Source organism: Emydura macquarii, unplaced genomic scaffold (assembly GCF_026122565.2).
Source record: "Emydura macquarii macquarii isolate MOO-44397 ecotype Brisbane River unplaced genomic scaffold, CSIRO-AGI_Emac_v2 contig_1390, whole genome shotgun sequence".
NCBI classification, from domain to species: domain Eukaryota; kingdom Metazoa; phylum Chordata; order Testudines; family Chelidae; genus Emydura; species Emydura macquarii.
Window position 1 is genome coordinate 18,130,042 of NW_027131527.1, and position 27,416 is coordinate 18,157,457.

A 27,416-nucleotide genomic window follows, 5' to 3' on the forward strand; every position below is an offset into this window, starting at 1 on the left:
AGGCTTTTCTGTTAAATGGCACAGCAGTTGCTGCAAGTCAAACAAACATTTGAATAAGTTTTTTCAAGTTCAAAACAATATCGCAAAATGCTGGAAGACATTCAAAAGGAGTGACTGTAAAAGTGCCCTTTACCCAGTAGGTTGTTCAGCTCTCCTCATGTCCACAGAGGCCATCAGCAACCTTTATGTAGTGCTGTAAGGGATGGGAAATTGCAGGATTTCTACTGTCAAAGACCTCATATCCAAATCGTTATCTATTCTTCTCTCTTTCTCTTGAGAAACTTAACTACTTTGTTCCCTTTCTAAAACCGTCAGACAGTGACTTCCCCAGCTAACAGGCTGAAGGTATATTTAATGTTTTCTTAAGAAAATGATTGATTCTTGTAGAGAAATAGAGAAAAAGTTCCCTTAACATTGCTTCTGTATTTAATAAATTCACATAAGCAACGTTAAAGTTCTTGGATATTTTTTTAAAACTAACTGGAAGAGAAGTTATGTTATGTATAAGACTGTTATGTCCTGTTATGTCCAGGGTGTTCAGCACCAAACAAATTGTCCTTAATTTGCAGAATCAGGTCCTTCATATTCTAATCAGAGACTTAGTCAAGATTGCGCCAATGAAACAATTTAAATGATTTTTTTCAGATGTCAACCTTAATTTGTAGGAAGGGAGCATTTGAAACAGCATGAATTTGCATGCAAGGCTTTCTTTTTCCTGAGACATGAACTTCAGAGCTTTATTTTCTTGCTGATAACATATTATGCAAAATAATGAAGAGTGAGCCTACTGAACATTGTTTCAGTGATTAAATGGTCACCTAAAACTAAACCAAAATATATAGCATTTCAGTTTTTACATACATTTTAAACATAATGTGTAGGCATCATAGGTTATTAGGACATAAAACATCTTTCAGTTAGCAAATCCTGAAATCATGAACTTGAGCCATTCATCTTCCTTATGTGCATGAAATTAGAATACAAGCTATGAAGATACTGAATTTTAAACAGCTGACAAAGAGCACCAAAAGTCAGGGTGAAATGTCTTTTCCCTCCAGCAATAGCATTTACAGGGACTGAGTCAAAACTTTAAAACAAGGACTGCTCCTCACTTTCTTAAATGTAAAAGTAGTCAAAGTCATCTTACCTGACATATTGGCAACACATTTCTAATTATTGGTTCCTAAATGAATTAAAAATACTTGATGAAGCACACAAACTAAATGATATCCTCTACACACACACAAAACCAATTTTCTAAATGAAATAAAGAGGACATGATCCTTTAAGATCACTGTGTGGAAGAAATGCGCCTTTATTAGAAGTCATCTTCTTAAAACAGAAAAGATTAGGAAATCTATCAAATCTTATGATTTAAATTAAATTGAGATATTTGAACATATTAAAATGCATCTGTGGTTTTGATGGAGTTGGTTGATGGTGTATTAATTCACAACACAGTAATTAGAAGTAGGAAATCAAAATTCAGTGAATCCATTTCTTGCCTTGGGTACACAAATGAAATTGATGTTGTTGCACTTATACATACTGTATACGGTTCAACATTTTAATAGGCTAAATAGGTAATTATTTTGGTAGCAATAAAATACATTACCTTTACGGTTTTATGCAAGAAAAGTTTTTTGGTATTGTGTGTTTACACCTGGAAATCTAATTTGAAAAAGGATCCATGGAATGGAAACATACAGTAAGTTAAAAATCAAAAGGTTAGAGTGTATGTGTGTGGGTACGAGGGAGGGAGGGAGAACTGATTAACTCCTTTGACTAAAGCAAAATTTATTTGAAATACAACTATGAACAAATTATCTCATCTTTTAATTTAGATACAATTAATAACTCTATTAAACTTTCAGGGAATTTTATGTTAACAGCCAAGCATATAGGGTAGATTAGATTTTGATGGATTTACTATAAATTCTGCATAAATTTGGTTTTCCTACAAACTCACATTTCATTTTATCTAGATTTTAAAAATAGTTCTAATCTCAGTCTACATACAAAAATTAAAAGTGTGATTAATTAAATTGTGAGCTCAATTTATTACCCTTTCAACAGCAGATGATGAGGAATTGTCAGAAGGAAAGCGAGAAATAGATGAATATAGTACTGTGTTTCATGAATAATGAATATATTTTCACAGCAACACTGTGAGATGAGCAGATTAGCCCTACTTTACAGAAAGGGAACTGAGACAGAGGGATTAAAAGTACCACTAATTTTGGGTGCCTCATCTAAGATAACTAGAATCTGATTTTTCAGCATTATATAATAATTCATATGTTCAAAGCAAAGCTCTCATTGTCCTCAGATGCAGCTAAGAAATCAGCACTTCTCAGATCAGGCCCCAGGGTCCCAAATTGGCCACCCAAAAATGAGGACCACACAATTAGTGATCACCTGTGAGAAGTGTGCAACCTCAATAATGTTCTTTTAGTGTAGCTTTTTTGTTGTAATTTCCTCAGGTTTTAAATAAGCAAACTGAAAAAAAGGCAATATATTGACATGCGCATGTGCCAGCAACAGAACTGGAAATTTTAGATCCACAGCACACATCTTTGCCACTTGAGCTAACTAATGAGGACCAGCACTAGAGAGGGATGGGACATTTGCCAGTGGGTTTCACAGATACTTGTTGACAGCAGATGATTGGTGTGTCTCAGGAATAGAGGTTCCATTCCAGGCTCTGGTGGTGAGTGTGCTCTTTGAGGCACATTCTCCCCAAGCTTCACACCTTCTGCCATGTCCCCTCCAACATGTGCATGTGTCCTAGTCCCGCCTCTTCCCCACATTTGGCTCCTTGTCCCAGTGCTATTCTCCTCACCTAGCCAGTCCCAGCCTTTGCTCCTCAGGCTTCTCATCTTAGTCACAATCTCTTCACCAAGCAAGTGCTAGTCTCATCTTCTGGACTCCTTGTCCCGAGTCCATTCTCCCCTCCCCCCCACAATCCCAGTCTCTTTGCCCAGTCATTATGAATCTGCCTTTATTCCTTAGTCTCCTTGCCCAGCTAGTTCTAGTTCCCTCCCCTCCACAGGCTCCTCATATGATCTGAGTGTCCTCACACATATTGTTTCTCAATCCTCACCAACCTTTTCCCCTCCCTGGCTCCCAGTCCCAGTATCCCTTGCCCCCCCCTTCCCCCCATTTCTGCATCCCAGGTCCCACTCTCAGTTTTTTCTCTCTCCCTTCCCCTCATTTTCCAGACTCAGTTTCTGCCCCCCCAACTCCTTGTCCCAATCTAGTCCCTTAATTGCCTCTTGTTCCCTTTGCATTCCAATCAAGCAGCTTCCATACTGGGGCCCTGTTGGGGGTTATTGAAAGTGCAGGAGAAACAGGCTCCCTGCAGTCAGGTCAAATGCCTGGACCCAGCACGGCTCACAGCAGCCCACAGCTGCAGGAGATGCCTGCTCAGTCCTTGGCTGAAACAATTCAGAAGATACATTCATGGAATTTAGCTGCTAAAAATCTAAGAAGTCCCTACTTCCATGTGCAAACTTCACCAAATTTGGGCAGCATTTTGTGGACATGACAAAAGTCACGTCCTTGACACAAAGGGCATTTCCCTGCCAAATTTCAAGTTCAAAGCATGGGTTGCTAGTGCTTTTTAAAAAAAGGTTGCAAGAAATTTTTAACATGGGCAAAACGACATACTTTTCCTTAGCCTTATTATCTTGGATATAGCTGAATCATTTTGGCTGAAATTTTCAAAAATAATTAACTATCAGCCTGCAGCAAGGACACATGACATGAAAAATTCAGCCCAAATGCTCAAAGTGTGGCAGAATTATAAGCAACTGTAAACAGGCTGTTATAATGTGAGATGTCTGGAACACTTAACAGACAGAGACACCAGCCCTACCTATATTTGATAAATTGCTAGAGATATTAGACAGGTAAAATTCCCACTGATGTCATCTCATTTTTAAATGCTTTAAGTAGACTGAAATTAGAACTACAGGGAAAAAAACTTTAATAAGATACAAAACATTGAAATTGTATTTGAGCTTTTAGGGGGGAAATATGTAAAAAGAAAGAAAAGGATAAACTAAGTTGACTTTGTGCCTTGGCTATTAGTATAATGAAGGTGTCAGTAGGACTCTGTAGTTAAGGTTGTGTTGAATTTTTCACTTAAAGCAGGATTAAAATCCTTCTATTTCACACTTCAGTGATAGAGTTAGTCTCCAAATTTAATGCAATTACCATTGAGGGTCAATTGAATTTGCTACACACTGTTTGGATAACATACTTACTAACTTTTCCAGAGAAAACAATTCATATTCATTCACTTTTAAAAGTTGGACCTAACATACTCACTTCATTCCCCTCCAGCTAAACAACCATGGACACCACAAACTCAAACACCACACACACAGATATAACTATCACACCAGTATTTTCTTTATTTGTTCTAACCTTTTTCACATGTGCTAAGAAAAGCCAATGGATATATGTCAACGTCCATCTGCCATGTACTTCCTCCTCTGATGCTGCACAATTTGCCTCCCCAGGTCTGCCCCTTACGTACAGTCCCAGCACCCTGAATGTACAGAAGATGTCTGGGCAACAAGAAGTCCTGTTCTATGTTTTTCTGCATTTTGATTTCCCAGCCCTGCTCACTAATTCTCCCTAACTCAGAATATGACTCCATTTCTTTGGCTGACTATTCCGATTTCAGGCTATTCATATAGACAGACTGACAGGTAACTCCTAGCTATAGTTTTCTTTCTCTCCTCTCTCAGCATTCTCTTTAATGTCCCCTTTCCCGGTTTTTGCTTGCAGATTTGGGGCCTGATCTAACTCCCATTGGTTTCAATAGCAGTTGGAGTCTTTATAAAGGGAAATAGCAAATGATCCAGGGAATATTTCTAGCACCCTAGCATGTCTTAAATCTGTAGATCCTAAAATGTAACTTGGAAGCATCAGTGAAAAGTTTTGATGATAATGTATTGACAGTTATTAGTATTTGTCATTTGCAGCACTATAGGTGAGCTTGCATTCTACAGAGAAAATAAATGGCCTCTAGCTAGGCTACTTTGTATCCCCTGTACTGCAGAATAAGTCCTAGTAGTGAGAGGGCATTCAGTTAGAATACTCAGCACCCCATTGATCCCTGATAGTGTAAGACCACCTTAGGGCTGATTACAAACTGGCGCAATTTAGAACAGCTTTGAGACTGCTCTAAATTGTTCTGGGGGGCCAACTATACAGCCCCAGAGATTGGGTGAATGAAAAAGTGGCTTAAAGCCTTCCTCAGAAGTGCTGAGCTGAGCTCTGGTATAGAAGAGAATTGCACTGAAGGTCCCTATTCTGAGCTACTATTTGCTCCCAAGATTGTTATGCAAAACTGTAAGTACCTTAACTGGATCAGTACAATATTCTTGGCATTAACCCATAGAAAAAATTGTTCCAGACATATTTTTATATTTATTTGTTTGTTTTTTTCTATTTTCTCCAGAATGCAATTCATGATCTTCACAATGAATGGACCTTGTGGTGGAGACACCTCAATATTGATGCAAAAATGATATTTTACAAACTTATCTGTGCCTTACTGAATATTAGCTACAAGTATGCATGTCAAGAAAAATACCTGCATACATTTTAGTTAGTTATGTTATAAGATATTCAGAAAAAATTGCAAAAGGCTTCTAATTTCTGTTACCCCAAAGACAAGATAACACCTCCTTGGCCTTAATACTATTTATGACATCTAGTGTGTGCTTATACAAACTTTAAAAGGCAGTTCTCCTAACTTTACTTTGCTTTAACGTCTATACTATTTTATTTTATGCTATGTTAAAAGATGAATTGGTTATTAAACTTTTTGCTTTGTACAAAATGTTGAATAAAAGTTTAATTGCTATAAAAATAGATTGTAGCTCTAAAGATCTTGGGTAAAGAGAGAAAAAAAACCTAAGAGAATGGCATCTAAATCAGGACATCTCCTTCTTGTACAGAAGGTATAGATATAATCCTTCATCTCAAGAAAACAAACTTTCTAAAGGAAAATGTTTTAGGAAAGACCTGGTCCTGCATGATAGGGCAGATAGTCCCCACACTAGCAACTAGAGGGTTAATGAGGCAGATTGGCAATGAGGGGGTTTATAAAGGCCTACGGACCCAACTGGCTCTGTCCTACTACACCTGCAACATATGTCAGATGCGGAGAGGGCTTTTTAAAAAAAGGGAGGACACCTAGACCAGTGCAGGGCTGAGCAGAAAGGAGAGCAGACTTCTTTATCTTTATTGGAGAGAAGCCTAGTTGCTGTCCAGATACTGGGTTAGGCTACTGGATGGACGAGTCCCTACTAAAAGGGACAAGCAGACCCTGGGGATTGGTGGAAGCATGGACTGTTCAGAAGCAAGCCTGGAATGGAAAGGTGGGTACCAAAGGTTTGTCAGGCGACCCTGTTTTTAGTTGTGCTTATTTTGTGTTCCTGGTTTCCTTTGAACCTTAACATCCCTGAAGGGGCAGGAGTGAAATGTTCCTTGGCTGGACGGCCAAAGCACTGCTATCTGGGACTTCACTGAGAAAAGCAACTTACTAACAGAGTGAGTTATACCTTGATAGGCCACAAGGGGTCACCGCAAAGGCAACCTGGTCACATCCTTTAAAGAATGTAAGGATGTTCTTTATGCATTAAATTGCAAAAGGACTGTAGAGATGTGTTATCAGAACAAGGAAACCTTCCAGCAAAGTGGGCTTCTAGCAACCCACTTTGCAAGCAAAAGCTTTGCTTGTGTCTTTAAAACTTTAGGAAAAATACATATTGTTGGAAATATTTTAAAAACCTTTTGTTTATTTCTTAAATGTTGAAATGGCAAAAATCTTTGTGAAATGCATACTTACAAATATGTTAGCTCCTAATATAGTTTCCTAAGAACATTGTAAATGATGTAAATGATGAAAATGCTTTATGTATTCACCTGAAATCTAATGACCTTGATAATCTGATTACTAGTACAAGAAGCCATGGAAGTATAGAATATGTATACGAATATGGAATTAAATGATACTGGCAGTGTTCAAGTAACTACCTCACCCAACTCAGGAAAACAAAAATCATCATCCCTCCAAAATTGTTATAGAGAATCAACAACTTCTTCCATAACAATTTACACTAAAGACTCGAAGAAATATTTAATTTTAAATGACTATTTTGAGAATTAAAAGCCTTTATATAAAGAACAGGAGTGTTTGGACTTTTTAAAAACCTTTTAAAGGCTAGTGAAATTAGAAAAATGTCTCAGAAAATTGACTGAATAAAAAGACAGCTCCTTAAATGGCTTCTTCAATGTAAATTACTTAAACACTTCTGATTTCCTAGGATTTATTTAAGGATTGTTTACTTTGCCCATTTATAAACTTGATAAACAATGATAACTGGACAGGATCCACCACCCCTTTAATTATTTTGCCCAATTATAAACAGTCTTAGTTTTCTAAAGATATACTAAGACTTGACTCTCAATAATTTGGGAAATAATACCTTTGTCTTCACTTACCAAGAGAAAAGCACCTCAGCACTGATTCACTCTGAGATGTAATCTCTGTTAAAAGCTCTCCACAGAGAGAAATACAGAAGAGACTGTAATGGAAGTAACCAGTTTATCAATTGTTTTCTGTCATTTGTGTTAGTTTGCTTAATGTTTTCTCTTTCTTTAATAATAAAATGAGCAAGGCTAATAATTGCGATTATTTTGCTTGGCTTTAATCATCGTATACCCTAACATACGTAAAACAACCCCTGTGACTAAAATAGGGGAAGTCACATACCTGTGTTGGCCTACCATTTCTTGTTTCGCTAAACTAAACATTGAGAAATTTTTGGTGTCCAACAATTTAAATTGACCCCTTTCTATTCTACAGCCTTAACCATATAAATCAGTGCAATAAAATATTAATATAGCATCCAGCTTCAAAGTCACTTTTATCTTCTGGTAGCTTTTCAGCCTAACTGATATCTGACACATCTCATTATGATAGCTAAAGCTCAAGATAGCAAGAGGAAAACAGACTGATTATTACAGGAATAGAAGTGTCCTGTTTTTATAAAACCAATTTCATATACACCTTGTGAGTTAAACAGAGCACTCTATCACTATAGAATCAAAGAAATGTAAGGCTGGAAGGAACCTCGAGAGGTCATCTAGTCCAGCCCCTGCACTGAGGAAGGAACAAGTTCACCTAGACCATCCCTGACAGGTGTTTGTCTAACTGTTCTTAAAAACCTCCAGTTAAAGGGCTTCCCTTGGAAGGCTAGTCCAGAGTTTAGCTACCTTTACATTTAGAAAGTTTTTCCTAATATCTAAATCTTTTTTGCTGCATATTAATCCCATTACTTTTTGTCCTACCTTCAGTGGAAATGGAGAACAGTTGATTACCATCCTCCTTAAAAACTACCATTAACATATTTGAAGACTGTTATCAGGTCCCCCCCTCAGACTCCTTTTCTCAGGACTAAACATATCCAATGCTTTAAGCTTTCCTCATAGGTCAGGTTTTTTAAACCTTTCATCATTTTTGTTGAGTTCCTCTGGACTCGCTCCAATTTGTCTATGTCTTTCTTAGGGTATGGCACCCAGAACTGAACACAGTACTGCAGCTGAGAACTCAACTGTGAAGAGTAGAGTGGGACAATTACCTCCTTTCTCTAACATACCACACTCCTTTTAATACACGCTAGAATGACATTAGCCTTTTTTGCAACTGCATCACAATGTTGACCCATATTCAATCTGTGATCCGCTATAGCCCCCAGATCCTTTTCAGCAGTACTATTGCTTAGCCAGTTATTCCATATTTTGTAGTTGCGGATTTTGATTTTTCCCTCCTAAGTGTAGTACTTTGCACTTGTCTTTATGAATTCATCTAGTTGATTCCAGACTAATTCTCCAATTTGTCAAGGCTATTTTGAATTCTAATCCAGTCTTCCAAAGTCTTCTTGCAACCTGTCCTAACTTGGTGTCATCTGCAAATTTTGTGAGCAAACTCTCTAGTTCATTATCCAAGTCATTAATGAAATTACTGAATAATACTGGACCGAAGACAGACCCCTGGTGGGTCCTCCCTAGACACAACTCCCCAGTTTGACAGCAAACTATTGATACCTACTGTTTGAGTACAGGCTTTCAACCAGTTTTGCATTCACCGTTTAGTACCACATTTCCCTAGTTTACTTATAAGAATGTCATGTGGGATAGTGTCAAAAACTTACTTAATTAAGATGTATCATGTCTTCTCCCCTCCTATATATTATGCCAGTAGACTGGTCAAAGAAGAAATGAGGTTGGTGTGTCATTTCTTCTTGACAAATCCATGCTGCTTGTTACTTATTATCCTATTATCACTTAATAATTTGTTCCAGAATCTTTCCCGGTATCTAAGGTACAACTGGTCTATAATTCCCCAGGTCCTCTTTGGTCCAGTTTTAAAGGTACTATTTCTCCAGTCCTCTAGGAGCTCATCTGTCCTCCATGAGTTCTCAAATATAATTGCTAACGGTTCTGAAATTGCTTCAGCTAGTTCCTTAAGTACCCTAGGATGAATTTCACCAGGACCTGCCGACTTGAATACATCTAACTTATCTTTAACCTGTTCTTTCCCTATTTTGATTTGCATTTCTTCTCCCTTGTTGTTAACATTAATTGTCTTGAGTATGTGGTCACAAATTACCTTTTAATGAAGACTGAAACAAAATTAAAATAACCAAGCGTTCTTGATTTCATCGTTTATTAGCTCTCCTTCCCCACTAACAGAGGCCCTATGTTTGTTTGTCTTGCTCGTAATGTATTTATAGAACTTCTTATCACCTTTTATGTCCTTTGCAAGGTGTAATTCATTTTGTGCTTTATCCTCTCTGATTTTGTCACTACTTGCTTGTACTATTCTTTTGTACTCATTCTTCACATTTTGTCCATGTTTCTACTTTTTCATAGTAGAAACTATAAAATACTAGGGTTGGAAGGGACCTCAGGAGGTCATCTAGTCCAACCCCTGCTCAAAGCAGGAACAACCCCAACTAAGGCCTGGTCTACACTTGTGGCTTAATTCGAATTAAAGTCCCTTAATTCGAATTAATTGCTCCCGTGTCTACACTTGCGCATTGTTAATTCAAATTAAGGAGCCTTTAAAATCGAATTAATAAAACCACCTCTGCAAGTGGATTAGTGCCTGAAGCGCATCAGTTAATTCGCATTAGTGTGAGTGTGGATGCAATGGGACTTAATTTGAATTAATTGGCCTCCAGACTATCCCATGATGCCCCATTTCAGTACCCTCCCCCAAAGCAGCCCCGGGAAGATTTAAATCTTCATTTCCTGTGGTGAATGGGTTTAAAATCCAAGCTGCGATCCCCCCCCCCCCCACAACAATCCCGTTGCAGTTTGTCTCTTTAAGGGTTTGAAAGATTTCACCCCCCTCTCCCTGCGTGGTGAATGCGTTTTAACTGCCCAGCAAGCCCTTTGCGGTTTGTCCCTTTAAGATTTGTCCCTTTGAAAGTTTACCCTTTAAAGTTTGTCCCTTTGAAAGATTTCACCACCCACCCCCTTTCCCGTGTGGTGAATGCATTTTAAATGCCAGCAGTGAGAGGAAATTCTTTGCTACATTGTTTCAGTGGCCAATCATAGAAATTGATACTTTCTTAAGAGTTTATTCACAGGGCTACATGTGGATACATTATATCATGCTTTCCATCAGTGAAATGGAAACATTTGTATCACTGTATTAATATACTAACTGACTCCATTGTTATTTATCTTACATTCTACAGACACATGTAGAATCAAAATCAAAGGCAAGCAATATACATGGGGTACTAGGGGGAGCATAAAAGGCAAACAGCATACAGGTGGGGGGGTTCATTTGGTGAAGGGAAAAATCAAAGGCAAGCAATATACAGGGGGTGCGGGGGGGGGGGGGAGGGGAGCATAAAAGGCAAACAGCATACAGTTCTAAAGTAATCCAGGATAAGCTGTGATGTATTTGTCACAGTCAAAATGAGAGCATAGTTCAGCTGGCTCCATGTGCCCTGCAGCAATGGCAATTGGGGGAGTAAAAAAACAGCATGAAAATCCCACATTGCACTGCTTTCTAATTCGAACTAAGGTTGGCCAGTGTAGACGCAAGAAACCAGCACAAACACTGTAGTTTGGACACTCTGCCGCGCTTTCTATAAATCGCTTTCTGTAATTCGAATTAGTGCTGCAGTGTAGACATAGCCTAAATCATCCCAACTGGGGCTTTGTCAAGCTGGCCCTTAAAAACCTCTACGGATGAAGATTCCACCCATTCCCAGTGCTTCATCACCCTCCTAGAGAAAATGTTTTTCCTAATATCCAACCTAGACCTCCCCCCACTGCAACTTGAGACCATTCATCCTAGTTCGGTCATCTTCTACCACTTTTCGTTAGGTTCCTTTTGATTTTCAGGTCAATAAAGAGGGCCAGATGGAGCCATACTGATCTCTTACTAGTCTTCCTATCTTTTCTTTGCATTGGAATAATTTGCTGTTGCACCATTATAATGCTCATGACCATTTAAGCACAATATAAATGGCGTAAGCCTTTTCATGAATAACAACAGCATTAAAATAAGCAACATCTTCTGATTTTAAAAGGAAACTTTATTTTGCAACCCTCAGTACATGCAGTCAGGAATGACCATTCTGCAATATATTCTGATATGGTCTCAGCTTTTAAAATAATTGGATAATTCCAGTCACTTTTTCTTGGTCTTCAATTATATGCCTATTTATTACAGCTATCTTAACAGGAAATCCTATGATATACTTGGACACAAACTAGAGTTAACGGTGGGCTGCAACATGAAAGCAACAAATAATTGAGATCCAGATCATCCCATTACACTCTAAGATCTCTAATGAAAGGAAAAAATCCCACAGTTTGCCAAATACTTTACAATCTATGGCTTACAAAACTGTATTCTATATGGATTTCAGAGTGTTAATATATTTAAACTGTAATAAAATTTTAAGTTAATAAAATGCCAGTAATATACGTCTGCTAACTGCTGAGGCCAAATGAGATTTCTTCTCCACTACAATAATTGATTAGGAGAGTTATGACCTGAAAGAGGAAACTGAAAATACTGTTTTTATAGCATTAACACTCTTTTTGCACTTGTAGGCTACCCTTGTATGTATGCAAATCCTGGCATTGACTTCAGCAAATTAAAAAAATGGCTTTCACATGCTCAAACTGCCCAAACATTTACACTGCCATAAGCCAGAAAATACTTTTCATTATAGAGAAATCCTGGATCTATGAGTAAACCTATTCTTTCAGAAAATACTGTACCTGCGGCTCAGTAAAAATGTCAGGTCCTAACTAAATTATAGTCCTTAATTGGCACATAGGAACTATTTTTAACATGATTTTAACAAGATGATTTCAGCCATGGCTAAAAAGGTTCCCAGACATATGTTTCTACAAAATACACAAAACCAAAGCCCTTTGTAATACATATTGTAGTTGATAACATCCTGATAATATTCACTGCAAAAATCCATGGATTGCCAGCACTTTATACTAAAAGGCCATATTTTCAAATGGTTTGGAGGAATGCTCTTGGTAACACAGGTTGTGTATGTAAGCCCTTCCAATTTGCACAAACAAACTAGGCACTTGCATGGACAGTTGCCCATTTGAGTCTAGGTTCTGCCCTACATGACCTCTTATGAATTGGTGGTGAGCAGATGGGCCCCACAGCAGTTGGAGTGCCCAGAAAGAATTCTCACTGACTTAACTGGAATGTTTCCTAGGTGCTCCCAGTCATTCATTCTGGCAGCCCATTCCACCACCACCACCACCTTCATCTGAGCAAAAAGGTGGAGACAGATTCCACCCTTTACCCATGTGTATAGGGTGTGGCTAGAATGTGCACCTTGGAATTCACAAATTCATTTGTGTACACAAACAGATGCACCAGATCACTGGCAGATCATTTATGAGGGACCTTTGATAATGTGTCCCAAAATGTCCCCAAGTACAATGCATTAAAGCCTACATTTTCAAAAAGCCTAAAGCTTTAAACTGTAAGTTTCCTGACATTCCATGAGTGAAAAACATCCTGTGAGCCTTAACCTTGAAATATTTGTCTACAGCTATTAACACAAACTAATAGCGTGACATTATTTAGGTTTAGTTGAATAGTATTGCGTTTTTTTTCCTCTGAAAAACATCATGTTTGCACATTTCACTGAACTATATTTAAACTATATAGAACTATATTTTAAATAACAATGCCAGAGTAATTATTATTAATAAAACCTAAAGGAAAGAGAAAACATAACATCAGGGAGACAATTAATTCTCAATAGTAAAATAGAACTATATCAGCAAAAATAATAAAAAAATCTTTCACTGAAACGTAAGTCTATAAGCTGCACACAATGAGATTTTGCTAGGAGTAAACTTCAGTGATGAAAGAGAAGCATGTTTGTCTCATGAAAGGAGGATTGCAGCTAAGCTTGGCTGAAAAGTGCTGCAAGGATTTTGGGTGAGCCAAATTCTACAAGACATGGGAGTATAGAGGTATTCTAGGCTCTGGAATGTATGTTATGATTTTGTTTTATATGTAACCATTTGTTCCCAGAATTTCCAATTATTATTACTTGACTTACATGCATTATTAAATAAACTTATGAAACTTTATACTTGAATTCACTATAAACTTATCTAAGTGCTATGTGTGAAGTGGAACAGTGATCTGAGGTGGAACTGGTAAGCTATATTATTTCCTCTGGAACTAGAGAATCTGAATACTGTCAGTGTCCAGTGGACTAGGGGTGGGACACTGCAAGGAGACACTCAAAGGGCTTGAGGGTCGGAGTGTGCCTGTGGTTAACCTGTACAATAACAGCAGGGCTGGTGAGATCTACAGTGGAGTGTTTATGTTGCCGGTGGCGGTAGGGAACTGACATTTGGCAGGCACACACATGGCTTCCGCATGCTAAAGGCAGGTGGTAATGAGGTGCCAAACAATCCTGGGTACCCACAGGGAAGCATCACACTCTGTTCTACTATTAATGGTGTAACAACATTAACATTGATGTAACTATAATATTGTTTTAGCTGATGAATTAGTCAAAGAATTGCTTTTAAAAACTTCTTATTAAAAGGATTATTATTATGCATTTCACTTAAGTAATGATATTTTTATTGATTATATTGTTAAATTTACATTGGCAAGATTAAGTTGTGTGATGAAAGATCTATCCTTTTTAATGAGATATTTTATTAAACTCTTAAGCATTTTGCTGAATCAGGGTAACATTAAGCATTAATTTTAAATGTGTGCTTAAGAAGAATTGCCAACACCAGGCTTACAAAAGTCAAGAGACAGTTTCCCCAAAAATCAAGAGGCTGTCTTCAAAATAATATGATTAAACATCATAAATAACTTTTTATGTTTGAACATTTAGGGTACATGTTTTCAAGCTTTTCCCTGCAAGCATGAGGGCTAGAAACTTACTTTTTCTTTTAGATGAAAACTGATATTCTCATAATCAAATGACTCCAAGACTTCGGGCTTCAAGAAAAACCACCAAATAATATAAGACTTGTGATAAAATCATGACTGTTGGCAACACTGCTTAAGGTCCGGTGACTTCAATAGGTTCAGCACATGCTGAGATGTTTTCTTTAAATATGAGTGCTTTCCTGAGTCAGGGCCTAAGTGTTTGCTGAAATGGGGCTTATAAAAGCATTAATATTTAGTTTAATACTAGTTTAATAATCAAGAGTCATTCTGATAGAATGGATAAATTTACAGATAAATAAAATGTGTTACCAGACCATCTCTACTACATCAGAAACCATATTTATATTTTTCACATTTTTTATTCTTCTTGGATCAATAAATATTTGCTAATTACATAAGGGCATAGTATACATATAAATAATAAAACACGGTGGTTAAAATATTAAAAACTGTTGGCTTTCTGAGTTGCTAAATTCCACTGTAATTTCTATAGCAAGTGATGGCAGACATCATTGTGATACAATATTCAGTTGAACTGAAATTATGGGTGGTCAGCACCTCAGAATAAGGTCCTTAGTATATATAGTTTACAGTGATGCTTGCTGAATTTTTGATCGTTTTAGTGGACCATCTTTGATAGCCCTGATACTTGATGATATAAGGTTATGTAGTAAATCATATTCATTCAAAGAACTGTTGCTTATATACCATAAGCAGTGGAAAATGGGGTGATTCCTACTACTAAGTGACAAAATACTATTATGCAATTTTCAGTTATTGCAAAGCACAGCACTTGCTAAAGCACAACTGTGTCTTATGCTCTCTATGCCAAGTTCTTTCAGATCACAATCTTAAACTTTGAAAAGATAAACCTTTGAAGGCAATTAGATGAAGTTAATTAAGAGCCATTTGAAAAATAATCCAGGTTAAAGTTTCTGCCAAGTAAATTTTTCTCCAAGAGTAATTTTATCTTGTCAGATACAGATATAATAACTGTTGAGTGACAATATTTCTCATTTTACTCACAGCTTTTCAGTCATTTCTATTGTTCTATTCATGCCTTTTCCAGGCAATTGCTTTCAAGAAGTCAAGCAAATCCATATATGGTATTTAATTAATAAATGCTACATCTTTTGAAAGAATAGTTCCTTTATTACCTTTGTAAAAGTAGACAGTAATGATGACTTCTGCTTTTCAAAGTCAAAATATCACTATGAGAAGGGTGGGGGCAGCAATAGCATGATTGATGCCTCTGGCACCATGGGATTGTATGCAGGTGCTAACCCCTGACTTGTAAAGCTGCATGTAAGAACCTAGAAGGTGTGATATCAGCTTGTCAGCTCTTTCTACTGGAAAAATGTCCACCTAATTAAGGTCTCTAACATTAGGAATCTTCTACCTCACCTTTCTTGTTGTGTGAAATATATAGAAGGCAAGCAAGGAAAAGCACCAGATAGAAGTTTAGCAGAATTGACTTTCTAGCTTCTAAAACAGGGGTTGCTCCACAAGAGGCCCAATTCTACACTGCTTTCTCAAGCAAAATATCTACTAAAGAGTTTTGCTAGGGCTAAACAAGCTAAGTGATTATAGGGCCTTAAAAGTGGGCAATAGATACTGAAAATACATTCTTGCATGACATTATGTTGACTTGCATATGGATGTAATTTAATCTCTTTAGGTTTTTAAACCACACCTACTCGAGTTCACCATGGCATCTGAGTAGCACATACTGCATCCCAATAACATGACTTAAAATGACATAAACCTGAGAGGATTTTCTATGAAATGGTGAAAAGAGTGCATCACTTTTTTTCAGCATATACTAGCTGCTAATGAATTAGAAAATGAAAGCTTTACACAAAGGCTGTGTATGCAATAATGGAGTTATAATACTAGGCAAATCCCCACTCCTACTACCATGTTTTCTCCTCACATCATCCCCCTGGAAATCTAAATAGTAGCACTGACATGGCATATTTGTAACTCTCTTTCCAAAGCAATGCTTAGTTGCCTGTGGTTAGTTTACTGGACTACACGTAACTTCCTAAAATTAGTCTTTGTATTAGCTGCTACTGACAATCATAATAAAATTAGGAGGTCTGCCTAGTTATCTGCTGCAAGGTGATCGCTTCTAGTCTGATTCAGCATTTTTTCTGTTCCCCAAATTCTCACTGAGATAAATGAGAGTTTTATTCATATAAGGAATCCAGGATGAAATCCTATGTTTTGTTAAGGAGCCATAATTCTGTACAATGAGAAGAAAAGCAACTTTGTGGAGAAGTGCAATAGGTTAAAAAAGGTGTTCAAAGTGATAAATAGAAAATGTCCCTTCATTCTATTGGTACACTTCAAATTACCTAAATTAATGCAAGACACTGAAAATGGGACACTGACTTATTATATGATAGTTTTACAAGAATTTAAAAATCAAAGTACTTCTAATAAGTATTTAGTTCCTTTCCATTTCTCTCCACAATAAAACCCTATATTCTTCATATAGACTTCTTTAAACCACTAAGGACTAAAGAGAAACCACTATGTATATTTTAGTAGTAGCCTGTTTGATTTTGAGAAGAATCCTAATGTCTAATCATTTCCCTTCCTTAATGTGGTAATGGTAAAGAGATCTGCAAAAGAGAAAACATCAGATTTTTAAACAGTGGCTTCAGTATCTCTTTAATAGATTGTTGACTTAGAACCACTTATGTGTAAAGTCAATATTAACCTTTATCTGAAAAAAAATTGATTTTATTCATTTATTCGGAAGTGTTAAGAGGGATATTCCAGACTTCACAGCTTAATATTTAGGATGAAATCCACAAAGCTAATTATTATGTGCCTAAATCCATTTTTTAGGTGACTAAGTCCCCTCCCGTGACCCACATAATTCCTGCTGAACCCTGTAGGTGCTTAAACTCAGTGCCTAAATTTTTTCCTCTGGGCATATGTACTTCTGGCTCATTCTAGGTATCTGGACACCTACATGGGGTACAGGCAGTACACTGAGATTAATAGATTAAAGCCAAAATCATTAGTTGTCACTTACTTTGCTTTTGCTTCTGCATCTTCATAGGCCTTATTGGAAACATCATCCAGACCTCCAATCAAATGTTTGAAAGAGCTGTAAGAATAAAGTGACATCTTTAAGAGATATGACATTTCCAATATGGAATTAAAATAACAAAAAACATGTTTATTCAGCAGCATGTCATCATCTTGACTTTGATCTATCAATAAGGACAGATGTGATCAGCAGAAGCTGGGAAAGTTCACAAAGAGAAAGGAGTAGAGAGCTAATAGTCTCACCTCACATTTTCAAAGTACTGTTTATAAATGTGTAAGAAGAAATAACAACAAAAATAAATTAAAAATGAGGCCCAATCTTCTTCTTCAAGCTATTTTAGGGACTGATCTGGTTGAACTCAGTGGCAAAATTCCAACTGACAGTAATGGTGCAGGGACAGGCCTCAACAGCAAAGTTCCTCATGAAGTATGAAACTGTCACCCTTTGTGGTGAATCCCATAATGGTATAAAGCCTGGCTTTCTCAGCAACTGTTCCAAGCTTTGAATCCCCTACCAAATAACCAAAATTCACTGCCTTCTAAGTGAAGTAGAAGACTCATTTCTTTGTCTTATCTTTCTCACAATCGCAAGAAAAACAGCAATGAAGAATGTAGGTGATGGAAGAAAAGGAAAAAGAGAAGACAGGAATGAAAGAGTAGACAGAAGAGAAGAGAAGAAAGAGAGAGAATAAAAGAACTTTCCCTTCATACCTACAATAGTCCCAGTTGCCTTAGTGAAGTTGGGAAGAAAAATGTACCTATTTTGGTTGTCTCTTTGCAATACACTTAGGGTGAAATCCTGGCCGCACTGAATCAATGAAATTTTTTCCATTGACTTCAGTGGGGACAGGATTTCTCTCCCATATTCTGTGATGATGGATGAGATATAAACACCTACAAATGATAAGAAAAAACAGATTTTTCAAAGTGTCTGATAGTTTGAGTTCTGCTGTCTTCTGTAAATATGCAGAGTGGCTTCAGCACCCCTACACAATTGTACTCCATCTGCTTCAAGAGAAACATTGAGATGTTTCATAAAGGTGCCAGAATCATCTATTTGTACTGTGAGATTTCATATTGATAGTGGCTCAGATAGGTGGAACTGACGAATTTCACTTTGTACTCTTTACTGAACTAATAAAAAAAATTAAGGATCATCACTGCTGTGTATTTTTTTGTGTTAGATGAATTTCAGAGACCTACATACTGAATATATTAATTAAATATAATGCAACTATGTGATAAGTATAATCGAAGGCACTCAACGTGAAAAACTAAATAGTATACGTCCTTATTACACATTTGCATCACTCCCTTTCCTTAATATGATTGTAATTCATAGAATTTTTAACAGAAAAATACATTTGAAAAATTAGAAAACTTCCACAATTATTTCTAAATGATTAATTAATGCATGTCAGAATTTTTGACTAATCAAGGGTGTTGTATGTCTTCTGGTGATGGCTCCACAAAGGAAATTGTTATAGTTATTCCACCTTAAAACTGAACATCCTGATACTCTTGTAAAAAAGTACATAGTAGCAACTGAGGTGATTATGAATTCTAAAATAAGACTTGAGGGGCAGATTTACAAAGTATTTATTTAGAAGTCTAAAGATGCCGATAGGCACCAATTAGGATTTACAGAAGTGCCTAAGCAGGTTAAATGCAAGTTGACATCTGTGAGAATTAGGTTCTTTTGTAAATTCCACTAGACATACCTTTGTAAATCTGCCCATCAGAAATTATGGTCCTGATTCAGCAAAACACTTAAAGCCAATGCTTAACTTTCAACATGTGCCAATGTCCCATTGGATGTTAATGGGATTTTAAGAAAGTGGCTTGCTGAATAGGGATGGCTTTAAGCACATGCTGTGCTTAAGAACTTTGCTGAATCAGAGATTATATAATCTTAAATAACAGTACACAGTGATATATGCTTCTTAATGCAACATGCTAGGAAGAGGACATACTTTCATACTAATCAATAAAAGAAAATAACTGACTAGAGTTTGCTCCTTGCAGATCTTGTATTTTGAAAAACAGTGTACCAAAACAGTCAAATATGAAGTGATACTGGCCATATTTTGCTCATAATTTCTATAAAATATTAGGCAAAAGGGTCATAATAATGAGAGTTATTTATACCTGTGTATACAGTGCTAATTACCATCAGATGCCCTTAGGCATGACCTTTTGCATAATAATAATCATGATCATAATCATATTACTGAAATATCACACAAACGTACATGAAACACAACTCTTTGGTTTTGCCACTCTGTTGAAGTCAGAATTTTTGAAATTACATGACCTACACCACCATTTACACACAGCTTTGTAAAAGCAAAAGGAACTCATTAACTAAAAACTGAAATGCAAGACTACCTTTGATCTTCCATGAAAATTATTTCCTCCTAAGAATTTTACCATGGAAAGGCCTCAGCAGACTATAATTTTAGCCATTAAGATGTGTCCATGATTAAGATAAAACCTCTTTTCACAAAGGAGCAGGATTACTCAGTAATGTTCCTAAAATATGTATAATTTTGTTCCATGGTTTAGACACACTCAGGTTTGTCTTTGGCAAAGAAATCTGGCCACATACATGGGTACAAACTCTTATCTGGGTAACAGTGAAATCAAAATACACATACACAAAATATTAACAAACATCTTATTAAACTTTCAGGCTATGACTCTAGATCTCAGACGAAATTTGCACAGCACGTTCACTTCTATAAAGATTTGGATGTAAGGTTAGACAAAGGACAGAAAGCTAAACCTACAGTGGATACAACTCGTCCATAATCTAACCCTGTGACATACCCAGAGGCAACTCTGGACCCACCAGCATTGCTGCTAGTGAAGCCTGCCAATCAACCAGATGCCTCTGGAAGTATACCTTTCACAGCTTGGCATCTGTGTCTTGTGCGTGCCAGCTTTATGCCATTAGGGGTTATGAGCACTGGCTAAACCCTTGAAAGAAGATAAGGAGAAAGAAAAGATGAATTTATGTATATTACTGTTTGCTTGCACCACCTATGAATATTTATCCAATAAGGAGCAAGAAGGTGGTGCTGTTGTAATGCCCCTGGTATGTTGTAACACCAACTGCCTGAGACTTACGATAGCCTAGATTGGCTTGACTGTAATTATGAAAATTATTTTTTGTAGTGTTCATGAATAAGTGTTTCCATAGCGAAACAGTAGGTAATAGAATAATAAGAAAATACAGAAGTATTACAAAAGTTAGTCTGCTATTATTAATATTCTATTGAAAAATTCAAACAACACAGCTGGATCCTAAGGTCCATAGGAATAATCTCTTTTTCTTCCATTCCAACCTTCCATCACTGCATCAAACTGTTCATAAGCTTCCGCAGGATTTCAGCAGTGGACCAGGATACTTATAATAATTTTCATCATCTCCTTACAGCCAATTGTCTCCATGAAGAAACCTCACCCCAGCCTTAGGTCTCCTGAAGGCTGAGAGAGGAATGGGCTTGAAAGGTCCTTGTAGAGTATGGTTACTTATTAATAAAACACACCAAAAAAGACCAGTGGTGCTAGGATAGTACCAAATCTGTTTTACTTTCCATCAGGCTTCAACTGTGAGTGAAACAACTCATCATATACAGAAATGGTACAGTCACCCTTTGCTGAAGACCACAAGTTCACAGCCATCCCATCAGAAGTTAAAACAAGAACTAAGGAGAAATCTGTGAAAACAAACACAACATCACCTCCCCCTTTCCTCTGAGCATTTTAATGCAGAGAGAAGCACATTTGGGCTCAGCTGCTGCATTGTTAAAGAGCGGTGGAGGGGACAGCATCGTCATCATGCGCTCCTGAATGCATTGTCTCAGTCGGGAAGTGCTCATACTGCAGTGAGAGGGGCAAGATATGCAGGCTGGCAGGAAGGGAAGGTCATAAGCTCACCCCCTTTTAGGATATGTAGCACCAGCAGCTCATTCCGAAAGCAGGGGCACAAGTGTGGTAGGATGCTTCCTGTACCCACTCCTTCCTCTAAGGCAATGATGCTTACTTTTTTTTTTTTTTTTTTTTTGCAACAATATTCTGTACTCCTCCACTGCTGATATTTATGTTTCAATATAAACTTTTAATCCAGGACAGAGCAGGAGAAACAGTAGAGACACGTAAACATGTTTGAGATATCAAAGTTTCAACAAAAATGACTGAGATTGTGCAAATGATGTTATAGCAGAATCAACTAAAGAAAAAGACAGTCAGCGGAGGAGACAGCTTCTGCTTAAATATAAATATGTCATGGTTCTGTATCTAAGTGTGTTAGGAAATCAAGTAAAATGGATTTATGCTTAAATTTGATACCATACGTTTGAAAATTTTCTCATTGTCACAATCTTCTTTTTGAAGGAAACAGTGCATAACTCTCTTTGCTTTCTTTGCCCAGCAGGTCAGCTTAGCTCTTAACAGATTTTGTTCTTCGATTTTCACAGATATGCGCATGGATTTGTGATGGAAGTTCCAATATTTGAGCTGCTGGACTATTAAAATGCAAAAATAAAGGGAATGCTATTAGCTTAAACCAGGGTCATCTGAGATGTTATTACCAGGACCCTTCCCTTCTACTCAGGGTGTGTCTTCATGCAGCCAGTCCTTTTGGTCAGTCTCCCTGGTTCTGGGTCATCCCATTCACCAGGATGCTCATCCGGGCAACAGGTTGTCTCAGACTCTTAGCTGAAACCAGACTTCACTTACTGAGGTAGAAGTAGAACTCTTCTCTCCTTCCTAGTCAGCCCTAAATTGAGCAGGGCTTCCTCCATTTAACTCCACTCTCCTCACCTGACATTTGCTATAGGTGGAGCAGGGTGAATCCATTTGGGTCCATAGGCCTTCATTAATCCCTTCCTTGCCAGCATGGTGCCTGTATGTCCCATCACAACCAGGGTCTCACTTTGAACTATTTAAGGCCTATTTTGTTAAGACATTTTGCTGCAACTGGCATGTGTAATTGAAGAAGACAGTGAAGAGAAACTGAAACATTTAACTATTCTCTTTGCTTCTTTCTTATTCAGACTCAGAAGAGTAAAATCAATGTCAGCAGAGAAAGTGGGTGAGAAAATATCTTTTATTGTACAGAAGTTGGTCTAATAAAAGATATTACACTTCACCCACTTCTCTCTCTAATATCCTGGGACCGACATGGCCACGACGACACTGCCTTATGTCAACACCCACTTTGTTATACCAGTCACTTAGAGCCAGAGTTGTGAACGTATTTAGGCACATAGAGATCAGGTAGGTGACTAGTGGATTTTCAAAAGTGTCTGGGAGCCTAATCCTCATTGCCTTTGCTTTTGAAAACCCCACTAGGCACTTATCTGCATCTTTAGGCACCCAAATGCCTTTTAAAAACTGCCCTCAGTCCGTCAAATGATTAAGCCTGCTAGTCATTTGGTTAAAGGGCTGACAATGAGGTTGAAGCATTTGACTAAATGCCTAACATTGCTCAACGAATTAACCAACAAAAGGAACAACGATATTATACTTTACTGCATGCTGTCAAATGTAAGGGAGCATCTATCATTCAGTAACTGCAAATGCCATGTAGTATTGTATCCCAAATAGGACTGAATGTTTAGGAGTAGCTGTGGCTCAAGTTTTATTGGCTGTCATATTCCAGCATCTCTTTGAAGCATTCACACCCGCTGATTTTGCAGTTCTTTCACCCTGAACATTACATTTAGTTAATCTTGGGACACCAGAAAGAGATCATTATAAATGTAAATGCAATATAAACAAAAGATGGGTTCATCATAACTTTGAATTCAAACACCCCTACAAATGACTCTTTATAAATAGTTTTTGCCCAGTTTCTGGGGTGGGGGGGGGAGGGGGGGAGCAGATGTCGAAATTCCCTCTCGGTATACCTGATGGGCAAAATATGGCAGAGTCATGATCCACTACATTCAAAAACATACCAAGAATGATTTTTGGATTTCTCACCCTTTCCCTTCTTGCATTTTTTCTACATCAGGATGGTCACAACTAAATCCTCTTCCTCTTCCTTTCTTTAATTTGATTTATAAGACACCTCTGTCCCATACTCAAAATGTCTGTATTATCTATACAATTTTTATACAAAACTTACTCATACAATTTCAAATTGTATCTTTCCAACCTACCCAGCTCATCAGCACTTGTAAGTCTTCTTTCTTAATGCATCCTCATTCCACAAAAAACCCTATATAATTATTTGCAGTGAGCCCTGAAATTTAACAAACTCAGGCTGTGTCAGACTAGGGGCGTAAAGATTTCTAAAGTCAAATTCCCTGCTACATTTAAATTGGATTAACTGTTGAAGTAACACAGGAGGAAAAATCTTATTTCTATTTGATTTAACACAGGACTTCACAAAACATTGGACAATATTCCCTTAGATATACACATGGTGCACCCTTGCAATTGTGGGTAGAATTTAGCCACAAAGAAAAATAAGCAAAGACATCCAACAACTAAAGGAGTACCATAAATGTGTGTTTACACCTAAGCCATACCTTTGATCACAAGAAAATGGAGTTCTTCCATATGACTTGTGGTGCTGAAAATCCCATGTCTAGGCTTTTCAGCAGTGCTGAAGGATTTTGCAAATTCAGAAAAGTGGTGATATAAGCTTTGCTATGTAGTTCACAATTCCCATGAACCTATGGATATCTCTACATCTTTTGGCTCCTGCAACTCTAATACGAGCTGTATATTATTTGGATAGTTTTCTTTCCCACAGGAACACATTTTATTTGTTTTGTTGTGAACTGGCAATTATCATTCAATGTCAAACCTGCTTGCTGAAGGTTTCCAGGACCACTATGTAACCATGCCAGCTGGGCCTGTATTTCACTGTTGGCAGAAAGAATCTCTCTTCTCCAGCAGACATTCTTGTCAGTTTTGCTAGATCAGCACGGATCTTTATGTTACCCATTAGGCAGAAGCACTAACAATATCTCAGCAACACAATCAGTGGTTTCCTTTATGCCGGCTGTTATGCTCATTTGCTCTGTTATTTCAAGTTCTCATTTTACTTTCCCCATCAGGATAATGGAAAGGTTGCCATGGTCTGGTGGGTGGGTTTTAAGGGTGTACTCTCAGTCCCTATTAAAAAAAATACTTTAAATGGCCAGCCTAACACACAGCCTCTCACAACTGAAGTCCTATCACTTGTCTTCTCGTGGAGGAGTAGTTACAAACGAAAAGTGGGAGTTTGACAGGTGAGTGTCTGAAGCCTTAAAGTCAGGCTGCTCAGGACAGGTGGGGCCCTTTAGCTGTTGACAGGTAACTCATGCAGGAGAAGGAAAAATCTGAATTATGTCCTCTCGGGACAGAAGAAATATCTTTAGCATACTGGGCAGCAGTCTTTTATGCTGAGACAAGCAGAAACAATGTATACACTCCAGAGAACCAACTGGATGCCATAGTACCCCATGAAGGGGGAAGCAGTAGCCAGGCTGTGTGTATTGTCAGGCCTCACCAGCCAGAGACTCAGATGTGACTCTAGGTGACATGCTAGATCTTTGTTCATTTTCACCTTGCACTTAAAGGATGGGAATAGTTACTGATTAAGGGTGGCTCATCCAACCTACACATAGCCCCACCAGGGACTCCCAAATTGTGGGGCGGCTGTTTAGCCTTAGTCTGGGAGTTTGCCTGCCTCAAACCTGGCAGGCCTGGAGATTGCAAGCCAAATAATTAACAAAACTTTGTGAGTTGCTACTCTCAGTTTGTCTTCCTTAACAGGTAAAGGCAAGGAGTTGGCCGAATTGATGGTCTGAAGAAAGAGACCAGATAGTCAGGAAACCCAACCCCAAAACTGGGTCTGAGTATAAATTGTACTACACAGATGGTATTGGAAGGAGAAATAGTGTAGGAGTGGTGATTCACAATGAATTTTATAAAATCCCCATCTTCCCAATTTGCCTTTGACAGAAAAAAAATGGAGTCCTCCTTTAATAGTAGGGGTACATTTTCAGAATTGAACATATTTTCAGCTGCATGAACTTAAATTATTTTAATGGAACGTGAATGGCTAACACTTTGCATGCTGGTCTCTGTGTTTCAGAATGTTAGGTTTCTATTATCTTGACCTATAGATCAAAAGAAGTTGCTGAAAATACATTGTTCAAAGACAAACTTTATATAAACATGTAAGCTAATAATCAGATCATGCTGGCCAAGTTAGTTGTTTTCATGCAGAGCACATGTTGCCAGTATTTTTTTGACACTGTGGACACTTTATTGCTTTACAAGGAAACCAAACAAAAGCTTTTTAAGATATGAAATAGAACTGAAGTTGTGAAAGTATGGTAATTCAAGCACAGTTACACAATACCATTTGGCCTAGTTCATGGTATGTTCACTCTCTAACTCTCTAGCACATAGAGCTGTGTTTCACTTGGTATTTTCAGTTCACAGAGGTTTCATACAAACCTTCTTTTGCACTTTGATTTCTTTAGGTCTGAAATAAGGTTGAAATGAACTAACCCTAAACTTGCTTGGTTTGGCCTGGTTTTGGACTTAAACCTTGCAAAACAAGACTTTTGAGTTATTTCCACCCAAACTCAAAAATCTCTCACCAATAGCTGAAACTTAGTCTGTTGTTTACTCTAAACTTGGTCCACATTCACAAACCTCACCAAAACTAATTGGAACATGGCTAGAGTGTAGGATTTGTAATGAAAACTGACAAACTGCCAGTTTTCTCTGGTTTGGGGTCCATGAATCCAGCAGGGTTGGGAAACTTCAAATTAACAGCACAGACCTGTACTACTTTAGCTAGTAGAGTAACTGGGAGCAACAGTAGGTTGTTATCCACAATCTTACCATTAGAGGGGGAAAAGATGCACATTTTGCAATGTCACAGCTATTTGCTAGACAACAGAGAACTATTGAGACTCAGGAATCTTGGGTTCTATTCCAGGGTCTGCAAGGGAAGGTGATCTGTTGGTTGTGGACCCTTCTACTATCACCATCACCCCGTAGCTCTGTCCCCACCATGCACTCTCCACCATTCTCTAATTGATTCAGTCTGTTTCCTCCTAGTACTCCATGCTGCCTAGGTGCCAGGAAGGGAGCATTCAGAGCACAGGAGAAACAATATCCTTGCTCTTACTTCTAGTACCTGGCAGATATAATGTGATAGTTGTTCCATAGTTTTCTTGATGAATATTTGCTAATATGACTGGGCATCATAATTTCCCTTTATACCCAGGAAATGATAAAGCATACTATTTTATGCAAAATATGCCTTGCTTGTGAATGTGTTAAGCTAGCTACTTAGCAGACAGTCCTAATATCCACCATTTGTGTATATTGGCTAGAACCCTGGTACTCTCTTAATTGGATATAAGTTAAATGGTATACAATATACGGGGTGGGGGTTGGTTTGAAAGCATTATTCATTTACAGTTTAATAATATATAATTTTATAAATGTATCACTCAAAGTCATTAATCAATGTTTTAAAATGAAAGTTAAATAACATCTCCCTGCATAATGATCAAAGTCACTAATTAAGAACTGTAATCAGTATCAATTGGAGATATTCAGTATCATATGCTAAGAAAACAATATACTTACTCTCTGTCTATGACAAGACAAGTTACTGCTTCAGCAGCAATGACATTGGCTGTTCTGACATCTTCCCTGAAAGAAAAACACATCTCTTAAGTAACATACAACTTTCTGGTAACAATCTTTATTCTTTAGAGTCATTATTAAAATGTCTCATAAATGAGATTTGTATGTTATAGTTTTATGTTTCATTGATCAGTTAAAAGTGTCCAACAAATTTTAA

At 37.5% G+C, this 27,416-nt stretch overlaps 1 protein-coding gene across 3 annotated transcripts in view; it reads right to left on the bottom strand.

Moving 5' to 3' along the window:
• The window catches only part of PRKG1 (protein kinase cGMP-dependent 1), an 819,482-nt gene that overhangs the window by 82,582 nt on the left and 709,484 nt on the right, over positions 1-27,416 (bottom strand). For all 3 annotated transcript variants that reach the window (XM_067552762.1, XM_067552761.1, XM_067552763.1), the window contains 2 exons: positions 27,200-27,265; positions 17,568-17,642 (listed from right to left, as the gene is read on the bottom strand). In XM_067552762.1, the coding sequence (XP_067408863.1) occupies positions 17,568-17,642; positions 27,200-27,265 (141 nt within the window). The remainder of the gene's footprint in view (positions 1-17,567; positions 17,643-27,199; positions 27,266-27,416) is intronic.